Here is a 23,277-nt window from a genome sequence, read left to right on the forward strand (position 1 = left end):
GTATGCTGTGGAAATTTTTAAAATGATCGTGTGCCGTTAAGTAAAAAAGGTTGGGAATCCCTGCTCTATATCATAGAACAATATAAATGTCTTTATATTATCTTAAGTATTGGCTGCATTGTACGTATCTACTGATTATGGTTGTTAGTATTTTTTTTTTTTTAAAGAAAAAGAGTTAAAACATTACTGTCCAGTCAAATAATTTTTGAATCTTTTATGTTTAATAATATTGTGTTGTGAAAAAGAAGTATTGCTTTATTATTTTTATTTATATTCAATGTTTATAAATCAAAAACCTGGTTTATTGTAATTTACTTACTTTTATAATTATTTATTTTTACTTTTACAATGTTTTTGTTGTATTCTTAGAGAATAGATAGTAAACAGACTATGAAACCACCCAGTTAATATTTGCAAAAAAATTATTGGTCGAGATGGATTCGTCTAATAAAACTACAGAAGTTCAAAGCTCTTCCATGTCACTTGATAGTGACAGTAAACACCGATTATTTGAAAACATAGTGTATTTTGCTAGTGGCTCCATTGGAGATGAAGTAAGTTTTATACATGTTTTTTTTGTTGAGCTATTAATTATTCTATTATGCAACAATTCATAGGCATTATCAGCACTGAAAAACAGTAATGCTGAATCAACATGTCTGTTATCTGATTCAGTAACACATTGTATTGTTGGAAGAAATTATATAGAAGCAGATGTTAGTGCTGCTAGAGAATTATATGATGTTACTACTGTAACTCCTGAATGGATCCGCACATCTGTATTGTGTAATAAACTATTACCGTATCCTTTTAATGCATACCTATATTTATAAATAGTATGTTTTAAATTAATTTTCCATTTATTCAAAAATTAAATAGAAATACTCTATAAAAAAAATATATATTAGTTGAATAAATTTAGGACTTGAATATTGACAATTATATACTTAAAATATTGAATTAAAATTAAAAGTTATAAATAGATTATTGATGTTTCTATTGTATGTTTCCTTAATATTTTGTTTTAGAACAAAACCATTTGATCCATTTGAAAATAATTTATTCAGTGGAATAGTTGTATGTGTTTCTAAGTTAACTGCAAATGATTGTAAAACTTTATGGGCTTTAGTTACCTATAATGGCGGTATATTTAGATTAACATTAGACCTTAATAAAACCACTCATCTCATTGTTACCAAACCATCTGGGGTAAGCTATCATAAATCATATCATATTATATAAGCATAAAAATAATGGCATAATTCAAAAAATTAAGTATTAATTTATTTCATGTACTAAAAAATATGTATAGTTTTTACTTTTAATTTTAGTATTAATTTCTAGATTAAATTTTTTAAATTATGTCACTATATTTTGTAAATTTTTATGCAAAAATGTTTATCTAACTAAATTAAAAACTATAAAAAAAAATTTTTTTTCATAGAAAAAATATGATGCTGTAATATCAAATTGTTCAGATAAGATCAAAATTGTAACTCCTGATTGGGTTATTGATTGTTTAAAAAATAAAGAATTATGTTCTGAAACTAATTATCACCCTCGACTTCTTGTCTTACCCAAGTTACCACCATCAAATCAATCATTTAGTATGTTTTTTTTATATAATATGTTATTTAAGAAAATGTAACTATAATATTTTTAATATTTGTGCATTCAGAATTACAAACTAGCGGCTTGTCTACCATAACTGGGTTTGCTGATTTTGATGCTCCTGTTGAACAATCTGGAACTGTTGTTCCTAAAAATCAAGGTTTAGAACAGTTAAAACAACGTTTACCATGGAATCAACCTTCTACGCCATTAACATCTCAGCCTATTCAAGTAATTGATTCAAATAATTAACATGTATTATATTAATTTTAATAATATAATTATTTAATATAGACATCATCTGCTCAAGTACCTCAAGTTACAGTCCAATCAAATAATACTCAACCAAAACAAATTATGTCATTAATGTCTACTCCACAACTCCAGCGACTTTCACAACAGCAAGTTCAACAATTGCAGCTACAACAGCAAACACATGCTAACAATCAACTTTTATCCCAACAACAAATGCATGTACCTCAACAACAAAATCAATTTCAACAACAAATACGAACTCAACAAATGCAACAATCAAAACAAATTCAGATACAACATGGACAACAATTACAATTTCAATCTAATCAACAAATGCAGCAAAATCATATGCAATTACAACAGGGTCAACAAACTCATCTTCAAATGATGCAAAAAGGTCAGCAGCAACAAACTCTTCAGCAAAACCAACAACACATACAAATGCAACAAAAAGTACAACATTTGCAATCCGGACAACAACTCCAAAATCAACAACAAAATGTTCAACTTCAACAAAGTCAACCACAACAACAAAATGTTCAACAACTTCAATCCAACCAACAGCCTACCCAAGTACCACAATTACAGCAACAAACTGTACAAATCCAACAGGGTCAATTGCCTCAGATACAACAACAAACCGTTCCTATTCAACAGGGTCAACAACAGCAACAAGTTCAAATGCCTCAGTTACAACAACAAACTGTTCAACTTCAACAAGGTCAACAACACCAGGGTCAGCTATCCCAGTTACAAAAACAAAATGTTCAATTACAACAAAACCAATCACATCCAAACCAAGTGCAACAAGGACAACAGATACAATTTCAAACAAGCAATGGTCAGCAAATCCAATTTCCACAACAAGTTACTCCAAATTCCCAATTACACATACAACAACAACAGCCCCAAATACAGAATGTTCAATCTTCACAGTCTTCTCAGATTTGCATAGTATCAAATGGTCAACAACTTCCACAAACTCAAGCTAATCCATCAAATCAGCAACAACAACTCTTAATTCAACAACAACAACAGAGATTAATGTTTCAACAGCGAATTGTACAACAAGGTGGCGGAACTGTTTCTACTCAATGGCGAATGGCTCATTCATCTTCTAATATGGTATAACTTTTTAAATATTTCCTCAATTTAATCAAATTATTATTAATTGATAGCTTATACATACATTTATTTCATTTTAATATTTTAGCCACGTGTCCAAGTTAGCCAACAGCAGCCTCAACAAATTCCACAGCAACAAACTTTAGTTATTGGACAACAACCAGCAGTCAATATGAATACTGCAAATACACAGCCTACAACACAAACTCAGTGGCCTCAACAACAAACTTTAACCATTCAAAGAACTATCCAACAACCAATAGATCATAGACAAGTAATATGGTCCCAACAATCTTCGGTAAATTAATACTTTTATTTTTTATCATCTCATTTTATTGATTTAGTTTATATATAATAAAAATAATTGTTTTTAGCATGGGCCACAACAAATGATACATATGGATGCTAAAACTCACCAACAAATTCAAGCCATGAATCCTGCTGAACGGTTGGCATTTATTAATAAATTGACAAAACAAAGGAACCTTGTCTTGCAACAGTTTAATGTAATATTATTATTATTTTAAACAATAGTATTCTAAAAAAAATTAATAATTTGTTTTTAGGCTCGCCAACAACAAGCTGCAGGTATAGTTGGAGGAACAAATATTGTTAGGCCATCAACACCTAATAGCCAAACTACTGTGATTCGGACTCTAAATCATCAACTAATATCTGCTTCTGGGATGACACAAGCACAGCAAGCACAATGGAGCCAATTACGTCAACAACAAGTAAATTAGATATGCAACGAAAACAAAATTATAAATTATTTTATATAAAATCTTTAAACTAATTATAATAAATATTTTTTCAGTTGTTAGCACAACAACAACAAATGGCTGGTGGAACAGTTACTACTGGCTTACAAACAAATGTAAAATCTGTAACCAATGCTTTAGTAAATAATCAACAAGTATCTCAACCACAAACTACAGTTTGGCAACAGTCAACTGTTACTGAACAAGGTTAGTAACTAAATTAGTAATTTATTTTTTAGTTGATTAAAATTAAATTCTAATCTTTCTCTTAATTTATTGGAGATTCATTTATTCACTTATCCCATCTGACTAAATATAATAATTTTATTCAAATTGGATCTCTCTTCTTTACTAAAGGCCTTGCCTTGTCGTTGCAAATCTGGCTTTCCATTCTTCTCTATTAGAAGCCAATCTTTTCATTTCTGTATATCGACTACAACCAGCTTGTTTTATCATTTCTTCTATGTATGCTTTCCTCGGTCTGCCTCTTCCTTTATAACCGTTTATTCGTCCCTCAAATATGTTTGTCATAAACAAATTATGCCTAAGTAGATGACCGAACATTTTTCCACTTCTTTCTTTTATGGTGTTTAATAAGATTCTTTTTTCTCCTACTTGGTCTAATACATCTACGTTACTTTTCCTTTCTGTCCAGCTGATTTTTAACAGTCTTCTCCATATCCACATTTCTATGGCTTCTAACTTCTTTTTGTCTTGTCCATTAATAGTCCATGTTTCACAACCGTACAATAGTACACTCCACACATAACATTTGACAAAGTTTTTCCTCATATTTATGTTTAGTTTTTTATTTGTAAGTAACTGCCGTTTTTGTGTAAATGCTCTCTTTGCATTGCTATTCTTTGTCTGATTTCTATTGAGCATTTACCATCGCTTGTAATCGTACTTCCTAGATACTTAAATTGTTGGACTTGTTCTATTAAGTGATTATTCACTTCCACTTTCACTACTGGGATTTCTTTTGCTTTAGTCACCACCATTGTTTTTGTTTTTTTCGCATTAATTTTCATTTGGTAGTTCATTCCTGTAGTATTTTTGTCAGGGTGGTTAAAGATTTTTGCATGTCTTTTTCTGATTCAGATACTAAAGCAATATCGTCAGCAAATCGTATGCAGCGGATCTTTTCTCCATTTATGCTTATTCCATTAGATTTTCTTTTATACTTGTCCATGATTTCTTCCACAAATATATTGAATAAGTAGGGAGATAAGGAACAGCCTTGTCTTACCCCTCTTTTAATTTTTGCTGTAGTACTATGTTCTCATACCTCTATTAAGGTCTCCTGTTCTTTGTATAGTAACATTATTATTCGTCTCTCCCTCCAGTCTATTCGTGTTTTCATCATAGAGTTCATCAATAGTGCCCAGTTGACAGTGTCAAAGGCTTTCTCTAAGTCAATGAAAGTTATAAATGTATTTCTATTTACATTTAGCCTTCTTTCCGTAAGTACCCTTATAGCTAAAATTTCTTCTCTTATACCAATTCCCTGTCTGAACCCAAATTGATCTTTATCGAGCTCTTTTTCGATCTTCATTTGAATTCTATTTTTTATTATGATAAGAAGTATTTTTGACGCATGTGTTAATAAACTTATTGTTCTGTAATTGTTGCATTCTGTGGAATTTCCTTTTTTTGGGATTAGTACAATTTTGCTTTTGGCAAAGTCCTTCGGAATGTTGCCATCCCTATACATTTTCTCAGTCATTTCATATAGCTTATGTTCGGTATTCTTTCCGACATTTTTTAATAATTCTGCTGGGATGTTATCTACTCCTGCCGCTTTTCCTTGTTTTAATTCTCTTAGAGCCTTAACAAATTCATCTTTTGTTATAATTGGCCCTACGTCCTCTTTGTTTGATTCAGTTATATTTTCAATATTCATGTCATCTTCACCTTTCAATCCTTTATACAGATCCTCTATGTACTCCTTACATCTTGTTGTTATTTCACCCTCTTCTAGAATCAATTTCCCATTCCTGTCTTTAACAATTTTGCTTCTTGGCTTCAGTAGTCTTGATAATTTTTTAATAATTCCATATGCTTTGTCCATTCTATTTGCTGTCGTATTTATTTTAATATTTTCGCATGTTAAATCCATCCATTTCTCCTTTTCATCTCTGCACTTCTGGGTGATACGGTTTTTTACTATTCTATACATTGCATCATCAGTCTTCTTTAATTTATTGCGGTATTTTATTAAATCCATTATCTCATTTGTGATCCATGGTTTCCTTGGATTCAATTTCCTAAATCCAATTGATTCCACAGCAGATTGTCGAATATTGCTAATTACTTCATCCCATGAGGGATCAATACCAGCAGCTATCAGTCTGTTATAAACTTTGTTTTGGAACTCTTGTCTGGTTTTTTCATTTTTGAGTTCTTCTACGTTCCATATGTTATGTTTGGGTCGCTTTGTAATTTTCATGGGTGCTATTTTGTACTTCATCGTTACCAGATTATGGTCGCTATCTATTTCTGCACCAGGATTGGTTATAGGATTGATTGGATATACAATATCAAATTGTATAGTTTAGAAATTTTAAATATCAAAATTTACCAAAGTAAAATGAATTAGATATTTGTTATTCACAGTGTAATATTTTAATACCATTTATTCTTTTGATATCATTATCAAAATATTTTAACTTTAAAATCATTGGATTATTTTATTTCAAATAATTAAGTAAATTATAATATCAAAAATTTAGAGAAATAATTGATTACCACTTAGATTGGTCCTTTAATATTTAAACCATCATAACTAGTTATTTATTAATGAGAATATGTGTCAAGCATCCAAATTTATAAAACTCCCTTTTATAACCAGTACAAATAATTAAAAGTATATGAATATATATTATATGTTATACATATAATAAGCATAATCAGATTGAATAATAATTTAAAAGATAGTCGATTAGGTTATTGTTATTAATATCATCTTAAGACATTACAAGGTTATCTGGGTAATTTATTATAAGCAGGGCTCGGAATTTATAACACTAAAAATTTTACTTTTTTAGCTTTTAAGAGGACGTCATACCTAAAGTATAAAGTACAGAGTTTTTGTGTAAAGTTTATTCTTTTGCCATCTAAAAATTTGTTTATTACACCATTCAATCACTCACAAGCATTGTTGTTACATCCGTTATCAAACTTTCTGGATTATTCGACAATCTAGATGCAATCGTATCAATTTCCTGATTAATTGGTTTTAATTTGGAAATCTCTTGTAAAAGAATATGTTTTGGAATACCAGATTTTTTACAAAAGTATGCGGAACATTTTTCGTGTATGTCAAAAATACGGTGATTTAGTGCGTTAACTATATAAAGTCTTAGTCCTAAAATAATTTTATATATACTTATATATTTGTATATAATTTAGCGAATAAAAACATGTATAATATATAATGTGTTTTTTAACTACCAGCGATTTTATGGTATAAAGGTTTGTTTTTTGATTTACGAAAACGTTTAGCACATAACAATTTCTGTTTCCAAAAATTCACAAAATTCTTGATACGACAAACTATAGTTAAAATTTGTCATAACTTCTACACTGAGTCGATTCCTCTCATCAGTCAATAAGTTTTTCATTACCAAAAAAATATGTATGTTTCACAAATGCATTTGTTGGCGGAACAGCAAAAATATATTCTGCTATTTTTAATAAATTATTATTGAATATTATTGATAATTATTATTGATATATGTATAGATGGTATATACTTGTACATTTATATTAACTAAAAGTTAATACCTACTTGTCGCTATCGCATTTACATTGAAAGACTTAGGAAAAACCTGGAAATTTATTAGTTTATAACGTCCAGTTGAAAGGTATAACTGTACACTGGACAGGATCCAGAAAATCTGAACTGTCCAGGTGAAAATTGGACGGTTGGCAACCCTACTCATTTATCAATTTGTCGATAAAAACAAAATAATATTTGATGAGTTCTATTTATTTCCAAGAATTCAAATATTATTAAAAATATAACCAAGTAAATACCATTATTATCAACAAAATGTGATTATTTCCTATATTATGTGAAAATATACCCAAAAATAACACTATAAACCATAAATTATCAAAATAGTAATGAAACTCGTAAATATGCAAAAATAGCAAAATTAAGTTTTGTGTATGATATCCGAATAGTGTGAAACATATTTGTTTCTTATTTTGGAGGTTTTAGGATGAACCAAGAATAATATGCATTTGCTAGAACTTCCGAGCCCTCATTATAAGCAGTGTATATTGTATTAGAGTAAATTATATAAGATGTGTTTTATTTTTATCGGAATTATCTGTAAAAATGTGGGAAAAAAATCTTAAATCTATATGCATTAAATTTAGCTAACACTTCATTGAAATAACATCTCTTGTACAAACCTAGTACTAGCCATTTTGTATTATAAATTATAATCTAACTTTTCAAACTGTTTGATTATAAAATGAAAGGTTTTCTTAATCAAAGTGTATATTTATCTGTAATAAGTTAGTTAACAAAAATTAAATTCTTAAAATGTTGTATATGGTTGAAACTTCTAAATAATATAATAAAAGAATATAATTTAATATCATTATTTTGAACCCTTAATGGTATTATATTTTTATTATAATTAAATTAATTTAAGTATAGCTATTGAATAGTGTTTATTTTAAATTTTTTATCAAATCACATCAAGTGTTATGCTGTTGCATTTATGTGTAGCTCTCATATATCTTTCCATTATCAATAAATCCTCCATATATTCTGTATTACCTTCATTATGAAATTAAAGTAATATACATTTGAATTATGATAAAATAATATTTCAGGACATCAACAGACTACAGGGTCCATGTCTGCTGCTCAATTGGCACAATTGCATCAAAGACAACAACAGATACAACAATTGAGGCTACAACAGCTTCAAATGGATTCCACACAAAAACAACAATCAATGCAGCAACAAGTAAGATTTATCCAGTAATAAATGATTAAAAATAAAAAAAAAAATTTTAAGTTATGCTTTAATTAAAGGTTGTTCCCAATCAATCAATTGCTGGAGTAATGCAACCAAATGTAAATGTTGTACAATCACCACAAGTAGCTTCAGCTCAAACTTCTATTGTTCAGTCTCAACAGACACCTGCATTATCTACAAATGAGCAAAATGAAACACAGACACCAAGTCAAGAATCTTTTGCAGTAAGTTTATCAGGAATTTTGTATTTTATTTACTTTGATAAAATGTGTATGTTTGGGACAAATGCTTTATGGTGTTGGACATTATTTTGGTGTTCTTATAAAATTCTGGTTCTGGTTTTCTATATTGATCAATTCTATCAAATTATAAATTGTATACATTATTTAAATCTTTATTGTTTAAATATTGATCAGTATCTTTAGTGTAAAGTAAACAAACAACAAAAGATGATAAGTGGATGTGAAAATCGGATTCTTCTATTGATTTTGAGGAAATTAATTTAATAAAAATATGCTCTGTATATATATATTATACTTTAACTTTATGTAAATTTGTTATAACTAAAGCTGGGATTTTGATGCGTTTTGCATTTTTTTTCTGAAACTATCTGTACGATGCTCGTTTTGTTACAAATATGTTTTAGGTATTTTTAAATAAGAATAAGAAATTTTATTTTGCATTTTTTGACAATTTTTGATTTTAAGGTAATTTTTCTAATTTTTTATGGCATTTTAAGGGTTTTTAAGTCATTTTTGGTGTTTTTGAATTTAAAATTAAAGGTTATAGATTATAGATTTTTTCTACCGGCGGATTAGCGTTGTTATGTAAGATATGCAATGAAAAAGTTGCTGCTGAAAAATGTTTTACCATACAATAACATGTATCAAGAGACAAACATATAAATGGAGTACAACAAAGAGAACAAATTGAAGAAAAAAAAATATGTCACAAAGTTTTATTGCCAGTATATCAGGTCACACAAATAGGTCAGAATACTTTTTAGATTCAATTCGTGCCTTTCTTTCATGTAAAATTCCGTTAAGTAAGCTCGATAATTTTAAGTTACGTTCATTTTTGGAAAATATTTCAAATGGACAAGAAAGTGCACAAAATTAATTTCCAGATGATCTTACAGCGAGTGATTTTACGTACTTTAAATACTCACCTATAATTTCAATAAATAAAGAAAGAAACTTTTCTATCAACAAAAACTTATAGCCCGAGGGTATTGCTATTTGAAAACTTGAACGCTCTCGTTATTCAGTGTAACAATAAAGAATAATTTTTTATTTATTAATATATAAAGTAAAATAAAATATTTATGTACATGTAATATAATTTTTTTAAATTTTAATCTATTTTAAATAAATTTTAAAGACATTTTATAAAGCATTTTATGAGTTTTTTAAGTCATTTTTGCATTATTTTAAGGTCATTTTTTGCGATTTTTAAGGACATTAAAATCCCAGCCCTAGTTATAACTGTTTGAATATTATATTATTACTATTATTATGTAATAATATGATATAAAATAAGACAAATGCTTTTTTGTCACTGATTTAAAGACATTTTATGACAATAGTTTGTTAAAGTATAGATTTAATAAATATGTCTCTGCAATTTTTAAGTGCATAGGATTGTAAAGAATTTTTTAGTCAAACGTAATATGTAAAAATTAATTGATAACTTTCATAATCTACTGAGAAATAGTGTTTGAAAAAAATCCCTGCTCATTTATGAAACATTATCGTGTTTGCTTTAAATTTTTATTAATTTATGCATTAAAAGGTAAGAAATAGAAAATTTTTATTTACCTTAAAAAGTAGTGGTTTTTTTTTCAACATGTCATTATTTTAAATTTTCAAATTATTAAATGATATACATATTATATTTGTTGTTTTTAAAATGTAATATTACTTGAAATTAAAGTTATTAGATTTAGTATAGAACTTTAGTCTGCATGATCCTATAAATCTAATGTAAATATAAAGTCTATGTAAATGTTTAATATCAATGTTCAAATAATTTTTTTTGTATAAACCTATTTATATTTTGTTTAATTTATTTTAACATTTTAATAATTTTAGCTGTCAATAATAATAATTATTATTGTAATTAACAACGTTAATTGTGGTCTGAACTGCCAAATTCTAAACATTATATATTATTGTATTTAAATTAAAAATAAGAATATTTGTATTACTTATGTTTTCCCCTAGTGGAAAGAGATAAGAATACTTCTATAGTTTTTCAGCTGGTTATTAAATATGACTAAATAAGGTTGCATTAGGTTGACAGTTGGTGTAAAAATTTTGTCAAAGAGTATGAAGAGTCTGAAACAAAATTTAGGTGAATACAGCTTACATCTCAGGTGTAAGCTGAGACAGTAAGCGAAAGGATGTATCATAGTTAGAGGTAGAGGATGCCTAGATGATGAGTTGTGTGATACCAGCCAGACAGCCAGTGTGGTAGCTGGTTCACCAGTTATGTGTTCAAGTCTACCCAACACGGGTAATATCAACGGTGTAGGGACATCACCATTGCAAGATATGAGAGATGGATTTAAATTGAGAATTAGTAAATGAAATGTTAACACGTTAGCAGTCTAAGGTAGAGAATTAGCGGAAGTATTGGAGAGGAGGAAAGTTAATATTTGTTGTGTTCAGGAAACTAAGTGGAAAGAAGAGAAAGCATAAGAAATAGGGTAAAGCTATAAAATAATATATTCAGGTAGGACTAGTACTAAGAATGGGGTTAGAGTAATATTGGATGAAAAAATGAAAAATAAGGTAGTCAATGTAAAAATAAAAAGTTATAAAATTATTATGGTGAAATTGGTATTTGAGGAAAAACTATTGAACGTAATAAGTGTGTATGCGCCATGAATAGGATGTGAAGAAAAGGAAAAGAAAGAGTTTTAGTGAGAGATGGATAAGATGATGCAAGGAATACCAGAAAATAAAGATATTGTGATAGGTGGTGGTGTAAATGTATATATAGGTAATGTGAGAGTAGAGTATGAAAGAGTGCATGGAGGGTATAGATTTGGTGAGATGAATGAGGCAGGAGAAAAAGTATTGGATATTGCATCATCATATGAGCTTGTAATAATCATTTCAAATTTTAGGAAATAAAAAGAGCATTGTATAGCATATAAGAGTGGAAAAAATAGGTCATTAATTATTTTATGTGGAAAAGAGACCCTATAAAAAGAGTAAAATATTGTAAAGTAATTCCTCAAGAAAGTGTAATAACACAACATAGTTTGATGATAATGGAGGAATGTTGTAGTGGAAAAAAGGTAAATATAATAAGGAAAATCGGAAAGGAATTGAGAATTTAGAAAGTGTTAACAAATTATGGAGATCTGAAAAGGAGATGGAAAGAATATTTTTTGAGAAATTACTGAACGAGAAATATCTAAAAGAAGCTTTAGATAGTATTTCATAGAATGAAGGATTGATTGGTTTAGTTAGTGAGAAGGAAGTAAAAGTTGCAAAAATAAAAGACTTATTATGGTTAGATACCATAGTATATGATGTTTGCTGATGATTGGTTTTGGTTGGAGAAAATCTGACAGAAGTTAATAATAAGTTAGATTAGTGGATGTTAGCATAGGGATTCAGTATTAGTAGAAATAAAATACAGTATAAAGAGTATTTATAGAGTACTTTGAAGGAAGATACAAATAAGTTGAGGGTATGAAGAGACCAATGACAATAAGTGGTGATATGATAGGTGAAATCAAAAACTTTAAATATTTAGGTTCGTTTATACAAGATGATAGGATTTAGGCATGGATGTTAAACATAGGATTAAGTGTAGTTGGATAAAATGGAAAGAAATGTCAGGTGTTTTACAGGAGTGTAGTGAGACCAACTATCCTATATGGTTCAGAGTGTTGGATGATTGACAGGAGAATAGAACAGACTATGAGTGTTACGGAAACTAGAATGTTTAGATGGATGAGTAAAGTAACAAAAGAAGATAGAATAAGGAATAAATATGTGAGAAGTAGTATTGGTGTAGGGTCTATGGTGAATAAAATTAGAGAAAATAAACTGAGTTGTAGTATATGATGAGACAATAGAAAACAAATGTAGTAAGAGTTGTTAAGAAAATTAATTTTGAAGGGAAAAGAGGAAGAAGAAGATCAAAAAAGAGATGGTTGAATATAATTGATTGGCGTGTGTGTGTATGTAGGGGATATAGAAAATTGAGACAAGTGGAAATTTAGGACTAAGGTGGCCAACCCCAAATAGTTGGGAAAAAGGCGAATGAGAAGAAGAAAAATTATCATTTATGTTTTATTGTCACAGAATAAACAGTTCCATATTCTTTCTACACACTACTCAAACATGTATTAAATATTATTTTGTAATTAATTTTTAAATCCTACATAAATGTGAAATAAAATTATAAAATATGTAGTGATAATTTTTAACATATTTTTGCTCAAATTACATCTACATTTTTACTAACAGCCAACTGTTGAATTAAATCACTTAATTTTTGTGTTTTTAAAGTTTTTATTTTTGAAAAAATTAAATTATTAATTTATTAAAGTTTCTTTAACTTATATTAATTTTAATTAATGCATAAATCAGATTTAATTTTGAATTAAGGAATATTGTTGCTATTTGATTGCTTCAAAAACCATATTTTTCTAGCAAACATCTCAATCAAATCAACAAGCGTTGGTTGTAAATCCTAAGACCAAAACTGCGCTTGCTAATATGTTAAATATACGTTTACAAAATGGCATATCATCATCCACATCAACTCAGCAACAGGTAAAAAGTAAACACATGATGGATCCACGCTGTTTTGAATTTGGTCTTCTTAGACATGGCACTATGTGCATAACTTTATTGAGTTGACTTCTAATACTGAGCTAATATATTATCCTAATGCATGGTCATTATAATAAACATCTTATAGAATATAAGAAAATTTTAGCATATAATGAAATCTCAATACTTCTATGTTTAATTATTTTTCATTTACATATCCTATAAGGTCATCTATTTAGTATGAGAATGTTGGCTGTTTTTATTGATTTATAACTAAAAACTCATGTATCCAAACCAAATTAAACATACTACTAATCTATGGCTTATTAATAAAAACTTAAATAACTAGTTTTAACTTATTGTAGATTATATAATTTTGATATTGCTTATCATTAAGTTTAACAATTATATTATTATATTAATTATATCAACAATAATATATATATACATATATATATATATAACATCTTTTTAAATTAATTAATCATTTTTAAAATATTATCTTTCATAAATGTATCATATTATATAAATTATTAATTGTATTCTAAATATTATGTATTTATGTTAGAATAATTTAACCATAGTTTAAAAAATGGAAATCACCTATTAAATATTTAATCAATGCTTTTTATTACAGCATGCTTCCATAATTGAATAACTAAAACAATAATACCAGTGTTCAATAACAAGCTAATATGTAATGTAACAAATATATAGGCGTTCATTGTTAAAAATATTTTTTCATACAAAATGTATAGATTTTGAATCAATACAGATTTAAAAAAAAAAGCTATCTCAAATCTATCATTAATTTTTTTGTCTTAATGTTTGATTTTTAGCAAATGTCTGGACAAGAAATTAGTGCTGCAGGACAATTAAGATTGATGACTGCTCAACATCATGCTGCACAACATCAAAATCAACAACAAAGCACTACCCAAGGAACATACCAAGTATATACTCATATTATAAATATATACTATCTTTTATATATATAGAAAAATGACTGATATATGTATCTACAGTCTAGAACAGTTCTAAATAATGTTACTAACAGTGCAGCATCAAATCGGGCTGCTCAAGTAGTAGGCCGTGCAAATGCTCAAGCTGCAGTTCCTAATAAATCATTGCCAGCTAATTACAACCAATCAGCTGCTGTAAGAGTAGCAGCAGTTTTAGCAAAAAGTGCTGCTGGACAAACTGTTGGTCATCAACAACTTCCTCATCAAGCTAGATTTTTTGGACATAATCCAAATCTTAAATGTTTGTTTAATTTATTATTGTTTATAAAAAATATTTTAATAAATAAACTATTATTTTAGTGCCACCTGAGAAATGTTTACTTGGTTGTATATTTTTGATTGTTGAATACGATCGAAGCCCAGATACCAACAATGATGTACCAACTTGGAAAAGAATTATCCTGGATCATGGTGGAGAAATTGAACCATCATACACCTTACGTCTTACACACATACTTTGTCAAACACAAAAACATCCACTTGTACAACAGGTAACTAAAAACTAAAAACATAGAATTATTTATTTATTTAAGTCTAATATCTTATTAGGGTTTGCGTGATGGCAAAAGATGCATTACAGCCTATTGGCTTAGTGATATTATAACCAAACAACAACTTATGCCTCCTTGGTATGCTCTTCATTTTCCTACTCCATACAGTGAGGAGAGACCTTGTCGTCAAATGTTAATATCGCTTACAAATTTTGAAGGCGAAGAACGTAATCGGGTTAAATTCATGGTAGAATTAACAGGTGCTCGAGTTACATCTTATTTTTCTGCTGAAAACAATATTTTAGTTACTAAAAAGTAAGTTACATAAATAAATTATTAATAGCTTGCAATATTTAAAATATCTTAATTTTAGATTGGAAGGTAAAAAAGTTAAAAAAGCTAGAGATACTAATCGACCTATTGTCAATGTTCAATGGTTAAACGAAATTCTTTTTGGCCATTTATCATGTATGTATCAACCAGAAAATACTAAGTATCAACAATTCAATCTTAATAATCCATTCAGAGTTGACTATAGTTTAGTACTTCACTTAATGGGTAAGAATTATGATTTATTTTAGTAATTGGACATAATTATTTGACAACTATAGAATTAGAATTTCTTGTGATTTTAGTTAATTATATTTATTAATCAAATTCTATAATTAACATTGTTGTATTCTTAGGAGCATGGAAAATGCCAATTAACATTACCCAAGAATTATATGACAGAGTACGCAATAATCCTGTTCCTATTAAAAGAAAACGACCTAAACCTAGTCTGCAAGATTTAATAGACCAAGAAAATAATGATTTGAGTACTGCAGATATTATCATTACAAATATTAATCCGCCACCTATAGAATATCGACCATGTGTTATGCTCTCTAGATTTGGCTTAGGAAAAGAAGAACAACGAGTATGTTATAATTTTTTGATATTAAGAGTATAATATATGGTTTTATTTTTTATTTTTAGATGGTCTTACAACTTGGTGGTACTATTGCTAAAAACTATTCAGATGCTACTCATTTAGTTATGAAAGAACCAGTTAGGACCACTAAATTCTTATGTTGTGTTTCAACTGTTAAGCATATTGTCACAGCTGACTGGCTGAAGGATTCTTCTACACAACATATGTTTTTAGGTATTTAATGAAACTATAGTATATTTCTGTTTATAATACATTTTAAATTTAATTTAGGTGAAGCCATTTACACTATTGAAGAAATTTCTTTGGATCAAAAAGTCATATGTAAAGTACATAAAGTATTATCTAATCCAAATCGTCACGAGTTGTTCAAAGGAAAAATATTTTTTGTTACGCCGGGAGTTACTCGTCCATCAGTGTTTGTTATTCGACAAATTATAGAATCAGCTGGTGGTATAGTCGAAAAACAAAGAAGATCATTAAGAGCCATTCAAGAACTTGAACCTAACACGTATATTGTAATTACTTCTAATAATGATCTTCATTTGGTTGCTGATCTTATTCGATCATCTTATGGTAAGTAAATGTTCAAAATTGTATAGAATTTATTTCTCTGTGTAAGGCCTAATTTTTTTTTTTTTTTTTTAATTCCTATAAAGATCCTGTATTAATTTTGGTTTTATACTGTCATTGTTTATATATTATATACATTAGTTCAATGATTCTAATCTTGAACAATCCATTTTTAAATAATCAATCGTTTTAAACTGAATGATTTATTTTAAATCTGGAGTAGCCAATTACAATCCTCGAACCTAATTTAGCCCATAAAAGTATACAATATTGTATTACTTATTTACAAATCTATGAGTATTTAAATTTTATATATGTTATAGTTAAGTATATTAAGTATTGAAATTACTAGATAATTTATTAAATAACTAAAACATGTAGTATATAATGTATATAATTTATACTTGAACTAGTTATTTTATACATTGACTGGCATCACTTTGTTAATGTGTCAAATTGATACATTCATACATGTAAAATACCATTATTTTACTGTCCATCATAGCAATATAAATAAAATATAAAATTGACGTTCTTGTCGTCTGTGATTGCATTATTCATGTACGTTTATCGTGTTAGATAAAATTATAGTTGCATATGTATTATTATTAAGATTTTCAATAAAATTGGTGAGGTTTAAAGTATAATAATTGTCTTACAGTCATACACATTCAGTGTGGGTTCGTCTATCTTTATAATAGCCTTGTATATACTAATAAATAATTAAATTTAAAATAAATAAAATGTTATGATGTATTTTATATTTAAAAATATATCAAACTAAAATAGTATAGAATAACTAGATATTCTATGAAATAACTAGTTAAAGTATAATTGTCATGTATGATTCAAACATTCTAACATTCGTAGGTAATCCATTAACTACCTAGTTATTTCATAAAACAACGGAATTCAATACTTTAACTGTAACATATATAATTTAAATAAAATATAAATGAATACATTTTTTTATTATTTATACTTTTTTTTTCATTGTTGTTAATTACCTAACCGAAGTATTAAATCAAACCATTAATTCTTATTTTAGGATAAGATTTTAAGAAGTTTACGTATATATATATATATATATATATATGTATCTATACATTTAATATTTCTTATCTATGAACTTAAAGGAATCACTTTAAATTCTTGACATTTTTTAAGGTCCTTACTAATAAATTTTTGGTTACTACTGCTTTAAATTAATTATACTGACTAATCTAGATTTTAAAAATATATAAAAAATGATTGGAACTGCATCTTAAGTTATCTAATTTATTCTGCTAAAATATATTAACTTAAAATTTATTATGTATTTTCATTTCAGGTATTTATTCTTCCGAATTTGTATTATCTGCAGTTATGACTCAATATGTTAACTATGACATGGCTTATAAAAAAACAAAAAAAGTTATTAGTTGAATATTTAACAACACTGTGTAGAGTTAAGACTAAAATTTTTGTGTACTTTCTGTATTATGTTTCCATTCTTTCCAAAACATTTTAGTTTAATAAATTATAATATTATATAAGTAATTAAATTAAACAACTTTATTTACAATTATTTTATTAACATATTATTACTGTACTTTATATTATATTTATATTTAGAATAATATTCACAAAATATACATGTATATCTATTTTTTTAAACTATGAAATTTTATTATAAGATGTAACTTGGGTACCACTGTAAAAGACACCATTTTTTAAGTTTGTATTTACATAGTAAATTTTTTAAATGTGGAAACTATAACTGTATATCCCTTAAGAATTCATGTTTGTTTATTATTAAAAAATCTATCTTCTATGTATTGGTTATAATTCATGGTATTCATACGGTAATCAGTGTTTCTATTTAGACTGTTTATTTTTTAATTGTTAATAAAATTTATATTTGATTATGTGATGTGTTATATTGATTTTTACTCTTACTACTGTTGAAGTCATAATGATAATAAACATAGAACAAAATCAAATATGAACAAATATACAATATTAAATCTCAATATGTTCATCCGTCACACTTTATGATGGATGATCCTGTAAATATACCTTATACCAGTGTCTCCTAACCACAGGGGTACATGAAAAGGTACATTACGGTACTCAGGAAAAAAGGGTAATGGCGAAAAAATGTTTGTATTTAGATTAAAAAAATATTTGATAACGAGAACTGTGTTTGTATAAAAGGCTTTTTCATACACATGGCGTAGCCAGGAACTTTTTATGGGGGGGGGTTCAGCAAATTTATATATATTTAATCTTATCACTATCATTTTGACTACTATTTGTATTGATATCGGTATTTTTAAGTCTGGTTGACATTAGTTTTTTTGACTCAGGTAAAAAAAAAAAATTAATTTTTCTAGTCTGCTTATTTGTTAGGAAATTTGCCTATAATAATAAATAATAATAATAATAATTTAGAAACTAATATAGGAACATAAGTATTAGATATTAGAATATTTTCTGTCCAATCACTTAGGCCTAAACTAAAATTAAATTTTAAAAATATCCTACCGTAATGGAATGTTTTAAATTAAAATAAAACAAATGTAATGGAATACAAATGTCAAATACAAACGAATAAACGAGTAGTAAGTAAAACAGTGAAACACCAATGGGCAACGACCAACTATTAACTATAACTAGAGCTAGGGACTTCATGCCCTTATAAACGTTAAAATATGTATGCATTTATGCCCTAAATAATCAATAAATATGCTATTAAAATATGCATTTATAAAAAATTAATTAGTAATAAATTATAATAATATTTTTATATATGATAGATATGATGATCTAAGATAATTTTTTCTTTTTTTCAAATTTGTTTTTTATCTTATATTGAGTTTTTATCTAAAACAAAATATTTAAAATGGTTTTAAAAATAAATTAAATTGAAAACATTTTTTTTATTTTTAATATAGTTATAATTCTTCTAACCTTGAGCATTACATTAGACTATAAGATATTTTCTTAAGTTGGAAAATTTAAATGACTGCCTGTTATCAGCCAAAATATTTTTATATTTAGAAAAGGAACGTTACACGTCTACGGAACTTATTGGTGCAAACTTAAAAAATCGTAGGTCACTAATACTAATATCTGCAGACAATCCATCTATAGATTCATTTTTTCCATTTAAAATATTCGATATTTTTTGTAGTTAGCCTTAGCTTGTGCAGATTCTTCAATTTTTACAGAATGTATACGTTTTTTGTACTTTTAATTATTTTAATGCATTCAGTTAGTTCACCAATAAGACACTTAGAGTTCCAAGTCGCGTGATATATGAAGAAATAAATCATAATTTTTTTTTATAAAATTTAAAAACTTACTTCTCCATATGAATAATTGTCAAATTTGCATTTATAAAATGAAAAATGGTCAAATATGCACTTATAAATGAAAAATGGTCAAATATGCAAAATATGCAAATATAAATTTTAAATATTAACTTGTATTGCAATGAAACAAATTTATATATTACTTAGCTATGTTTTGTATAATTATTTAAAATCATGCAAGTTCCTAGAAGTCCCGAGCCCTAACTATAAATATATAATAACTATTAGTTTTACACAATAAGGTGCTTGTGTTAAATGATCGGCGAGTCTTGAATGCAATAGGTATACCCAAAATAAACTTTTAATACAGACAATGATATCGCTCTTATTTCAACTATCGGGACCAAACGATCAATTTAGTATCAACCGTTGTAGAAAACCTAAATAATATGTTCCCAAGCAAAAATTATCAAAGTAGTAGTAAAGTATCTAAATATGATCATAATATTATAACTTGTGTGTGTGTGCAGCGTTGTGCAGTGTTTATAGTGTTTATACAAACTATTAATACGATTTCCAAGTCAAAATTCTAAAATATAAAAATGTTAAAGAAAAAACCGTGTTTCAAGTAAAAGTTAATTTACTATCTCAGGTTTCATGGGGGTGGGGGATTCTGACCCCTAAAACCCCCCATGGATACGCCACTGCTACCTATTACTATTATCCAGTTCGAGGACCGAAAAGACGGGTAGAACCCGATTGCGTACGATTTACCTTTTTGAGAACACGATTGCGTATGTTTCCTGTATAACAAAGGGAACCCCGTAAAACGACATGATTGCGTATGCCACGTTGCCAAATTTATAATAATACATTTATTTTATCCATATTTCAGGGGGAAATAAACACTCAGGTTCAATATAAGTCTTTAAAATATAATCCGAGAATATATGACCATCAGTTTCGTTTGGACATGAACTCATAATTTGAATAAAACCATCTTCAACTTGTTCGAATGGTAGAAATGGTAGTCTAGAAAATAATTTTAACCACTGGCCCAATTCGTCTTCATTAATATACGATGATCGTAAAATATTGTGGTTTTGTATCTCATCAATAAAATATTTTATTAATAACAATTTTTTTATGTTATAATTATAGATATTTACCTTACGCTACCAAGCTTGGCCTAAATGAAATCGACAACCAATAATTTTTATTTCAGGAAACACCGTTTTTGCAGCTTCGTGGGCAACAATTTCAAAATCAACATGCAATTGTTTTATATTTAATATTTCGAGCTTAATTCAATTAAATACGTCCACATTTGAATATAAGTTTCTCTGCATTTGTCACTTAAAAAAAAAATAAACCAAAGGTAAATAATAACCATTCTTTAATACGTGTATTATATAAAGTTGCAAAAAGTATTTGGGTGCGTATTAAAACGTACTATCTACAAATACATCTTTACACTGTAATAATATATTAATATTTATCTTCGTCGTAATGCAAATAAATTGCAAATCATCTGGAGCGTGAACAAATTTTTCATTTTTAAATTTCAGACAATCATCTTCCATTTGTCTTAACTGAGATAGAGTACAATGTCAATGAATTGAGGTCAATGAATCTGGGAAAGGAGGATAATTTTTTCGTCTTTTGTCTTACATTGATTTTCTTATAGATTTTATAGCTGAGTGTGGCACTTCAAAATTAGTTGCCATGAGCTCAGATCTGATTATTTTTGATGGCCTAATTGAAATCGAATCATCTGCTTTACGTTTACAATTTTCTCGTAAAATTTGGTGTTCAATTTTCTTCTTTGTATTTAAAATATTGTTGTACTCACCCAAAATTGATTTAATTTTTGAACGTCCACTGTCTATTAATATACTGGCGTACATGTACTTTGTGTGCACAACCATTTAATTAGCCCGTCTTTTCGTTGGCGTATACAACGATAGTTGTTTGAGCCAGTTAATGCCAAGTCTTTTCCGCGTTCTGATGTAATTATTTTAATTTCTTGATTTTCCAAATTTTTCATATTTTTTTCTATTATTTTTCTACTCTTGGTGTGAACGGTGGTCGGTCAACTAATAACATCTACAGCGGTTATAAGTAATGTAAACTTTCATTTCACGATGATCATTTGCTATCGTTCCAGGTTTATCGGGAAATTTCCTGGCGTGACAAGTGACAACGTTGCATAAAAATAACGTATGCAATCGTGTTATAAAAATGGTTGAAAAAGGTATTGCCGATAAGCGGCGTATGCAATCGTATTCTACCCGAAAAGACGAAGGACAAACTTCCACAACCATTATTTAAATAATAAATTTATACATTTATACGATAAAAACTTTATTTTGCTATAGATAATAAGTAATGAGTATTTAAATGTAAATTAACATAAACACATTTAGGAGTGCTAATTTAAAAAAATGGGGGTGCTAAGCACACCCAAGAGCCCCCCCAAATTGTGCCTATGGTTTTGGCCAACACTGATTTAATATAATACTTAATGTATAACTAATAGTCGGTAATCAGAATTATTCGGTTATGCCCATCACTAGTGTAGACGCATAGTCGCAAGAAACACAGAGCAACAGGTTTTGAATTGTTTCTATTAAGTTGTTACTAGAAATTTGTTACTATGATGTGTTTATAATTGTTCCAGTTTGTTCCAAGGAAACAAAAACAATTAGAAACACTTGTCAACATTCAGGAACTGTTTGTTGCTCTAGTGTGGACCCGGACTAACATTTATTCGTTAGGTTTCATATTAAACGAGTACCGTTTAGAGGAATTCTGTACGTCAGTCATTTATTAAATAGCAAATTAATTAAGCAAAATAAGCTACAGCTAACTTTTCTATAGAACTATTTTAATATTAAACTAAATGTTTATTATTCATTAATTATTTACTTATGTTTATTAAATTATTAATTTCCGTAACAAACTACTTGAAAACTGTTCGATAAATCAATGTATTATTTTATGACTTAAATCAAAAACAGTTTAGAGTCAATTTTTTTTAAATGCAGTTACTGATAGATGTATACTTTATTCTATTTTTAAAAATTTTATTATTGTAAAATCGGTAATGTTGATATATATCTCAGTAGAATTCAGTAAATAAAACATTTCGGGGCAGGAGTTGACTTTCCATCTATGTTCCTCATGTAGACGAAGTGCTACCCAGTGAAAATTACTTAAAACAGCGGTTCCCAAAGTGTACACTTTGCCCTGGTTGCGCCACGATATCTGTACAGGGGCGCCGCGCCGTTATGAAATAATATTTGTTCTAAAATGGTCCGTATAATTAGTCATGCTATGACTTGAGGAAAGGTGCCCTGAAAAAAACCTTAGATCAAAAAGGGCACCGTGAGTCGAAAAAGCTTGGAAAGCACTGA

General features: G+C 27.9%; 2 protein-coding genes across 3 annotated transcripts in view; both read left to right on the forward strand.

Annotated features, from left to right (window-relative positions):
- Nucleotides 1-266: 266 nt before the first annotated feature.
- Nucleotides 267-18,080, forward strand: LOC112685853 (PAX-interacting protein 1-like). Of its 2 annotated transcripts, XM_025557877.1 has the most exons (23): nt 267-306; nt 370-554; nt 618-802; nt 1,029-1,209; nt 1,445-1,607; nt 1,679-1,842; nt 1,906-2,991; nt 3,080-3,289; nt 3,366-3,497; nt 3,558-3,725; nt 3,809-3,959; nt 8,604-8,740; nt 8,809-8,976; nt 13,426-13,548; nt 14,388-14,501; nt 14,574-14,811; nt 14,871-15,061; nt 15,120-15,376; nt 15,435-15,619; nt 15,748-15,980; nt 16,040-16,208; nt 16,266-16,568; nt 17,896-18,080. In XM_025557877.1, the coding sequence occupies exons 2-23, from the start codon at nt 435-437 to the stop codon at nt 17,988-17,990; spliced, it is 4,773 nt and encodes a 1,590-aa protein (XP_025413662.1). In that variant the 5' UTR covers nt 267-306; nt 370-434; the 3' UTR covers nt 17,991-18,080. The 2 variants fall into 2 exon arrangements, with proteins under 2 accessions (XP_025413662.1, XP_025413663.1); XM_025557878.1 differs by lacking the exon at nt 13,426-13,548.
- A 3,506-nt stretch (nt 18,081-21,586) lies between these two features.
- The window catches only part of LOC112685848, a 3,344-nt gene continuing 1,653 nt past the window's right edge, over nt 21,587-23,277 (forward strand). The window contains exons 1-2 of the mRNA XM_025557872.1: nt 21,587-21,688; nt 22,542-22,674. Of these exons, the coding sequence (XP_025413657.1) occupies nt 21,587-21,688; nt 22,542-22,674 (235 nt within the window). The remainder of the gene's footprint in view (nt 21,689-22,541; nt 22,675-23,277) is intronic.

The sequence above is a fragment of the Sipha flava genome, unplaced genomic scaffold (assembly GCF_003268045.1).
Source record: "Sipha flava isolate LNK unplaced genomic scaffold, YSA_version1 293_pilon_pilon, whole genome shotgun sequence".
In the NCBI taxonomy this organism is placed as follows: Eukaryota; Metazoa; Arthropoda; class Insecta; order Hemiptera; family Aphididae; genus Sipha; species Sipha flava.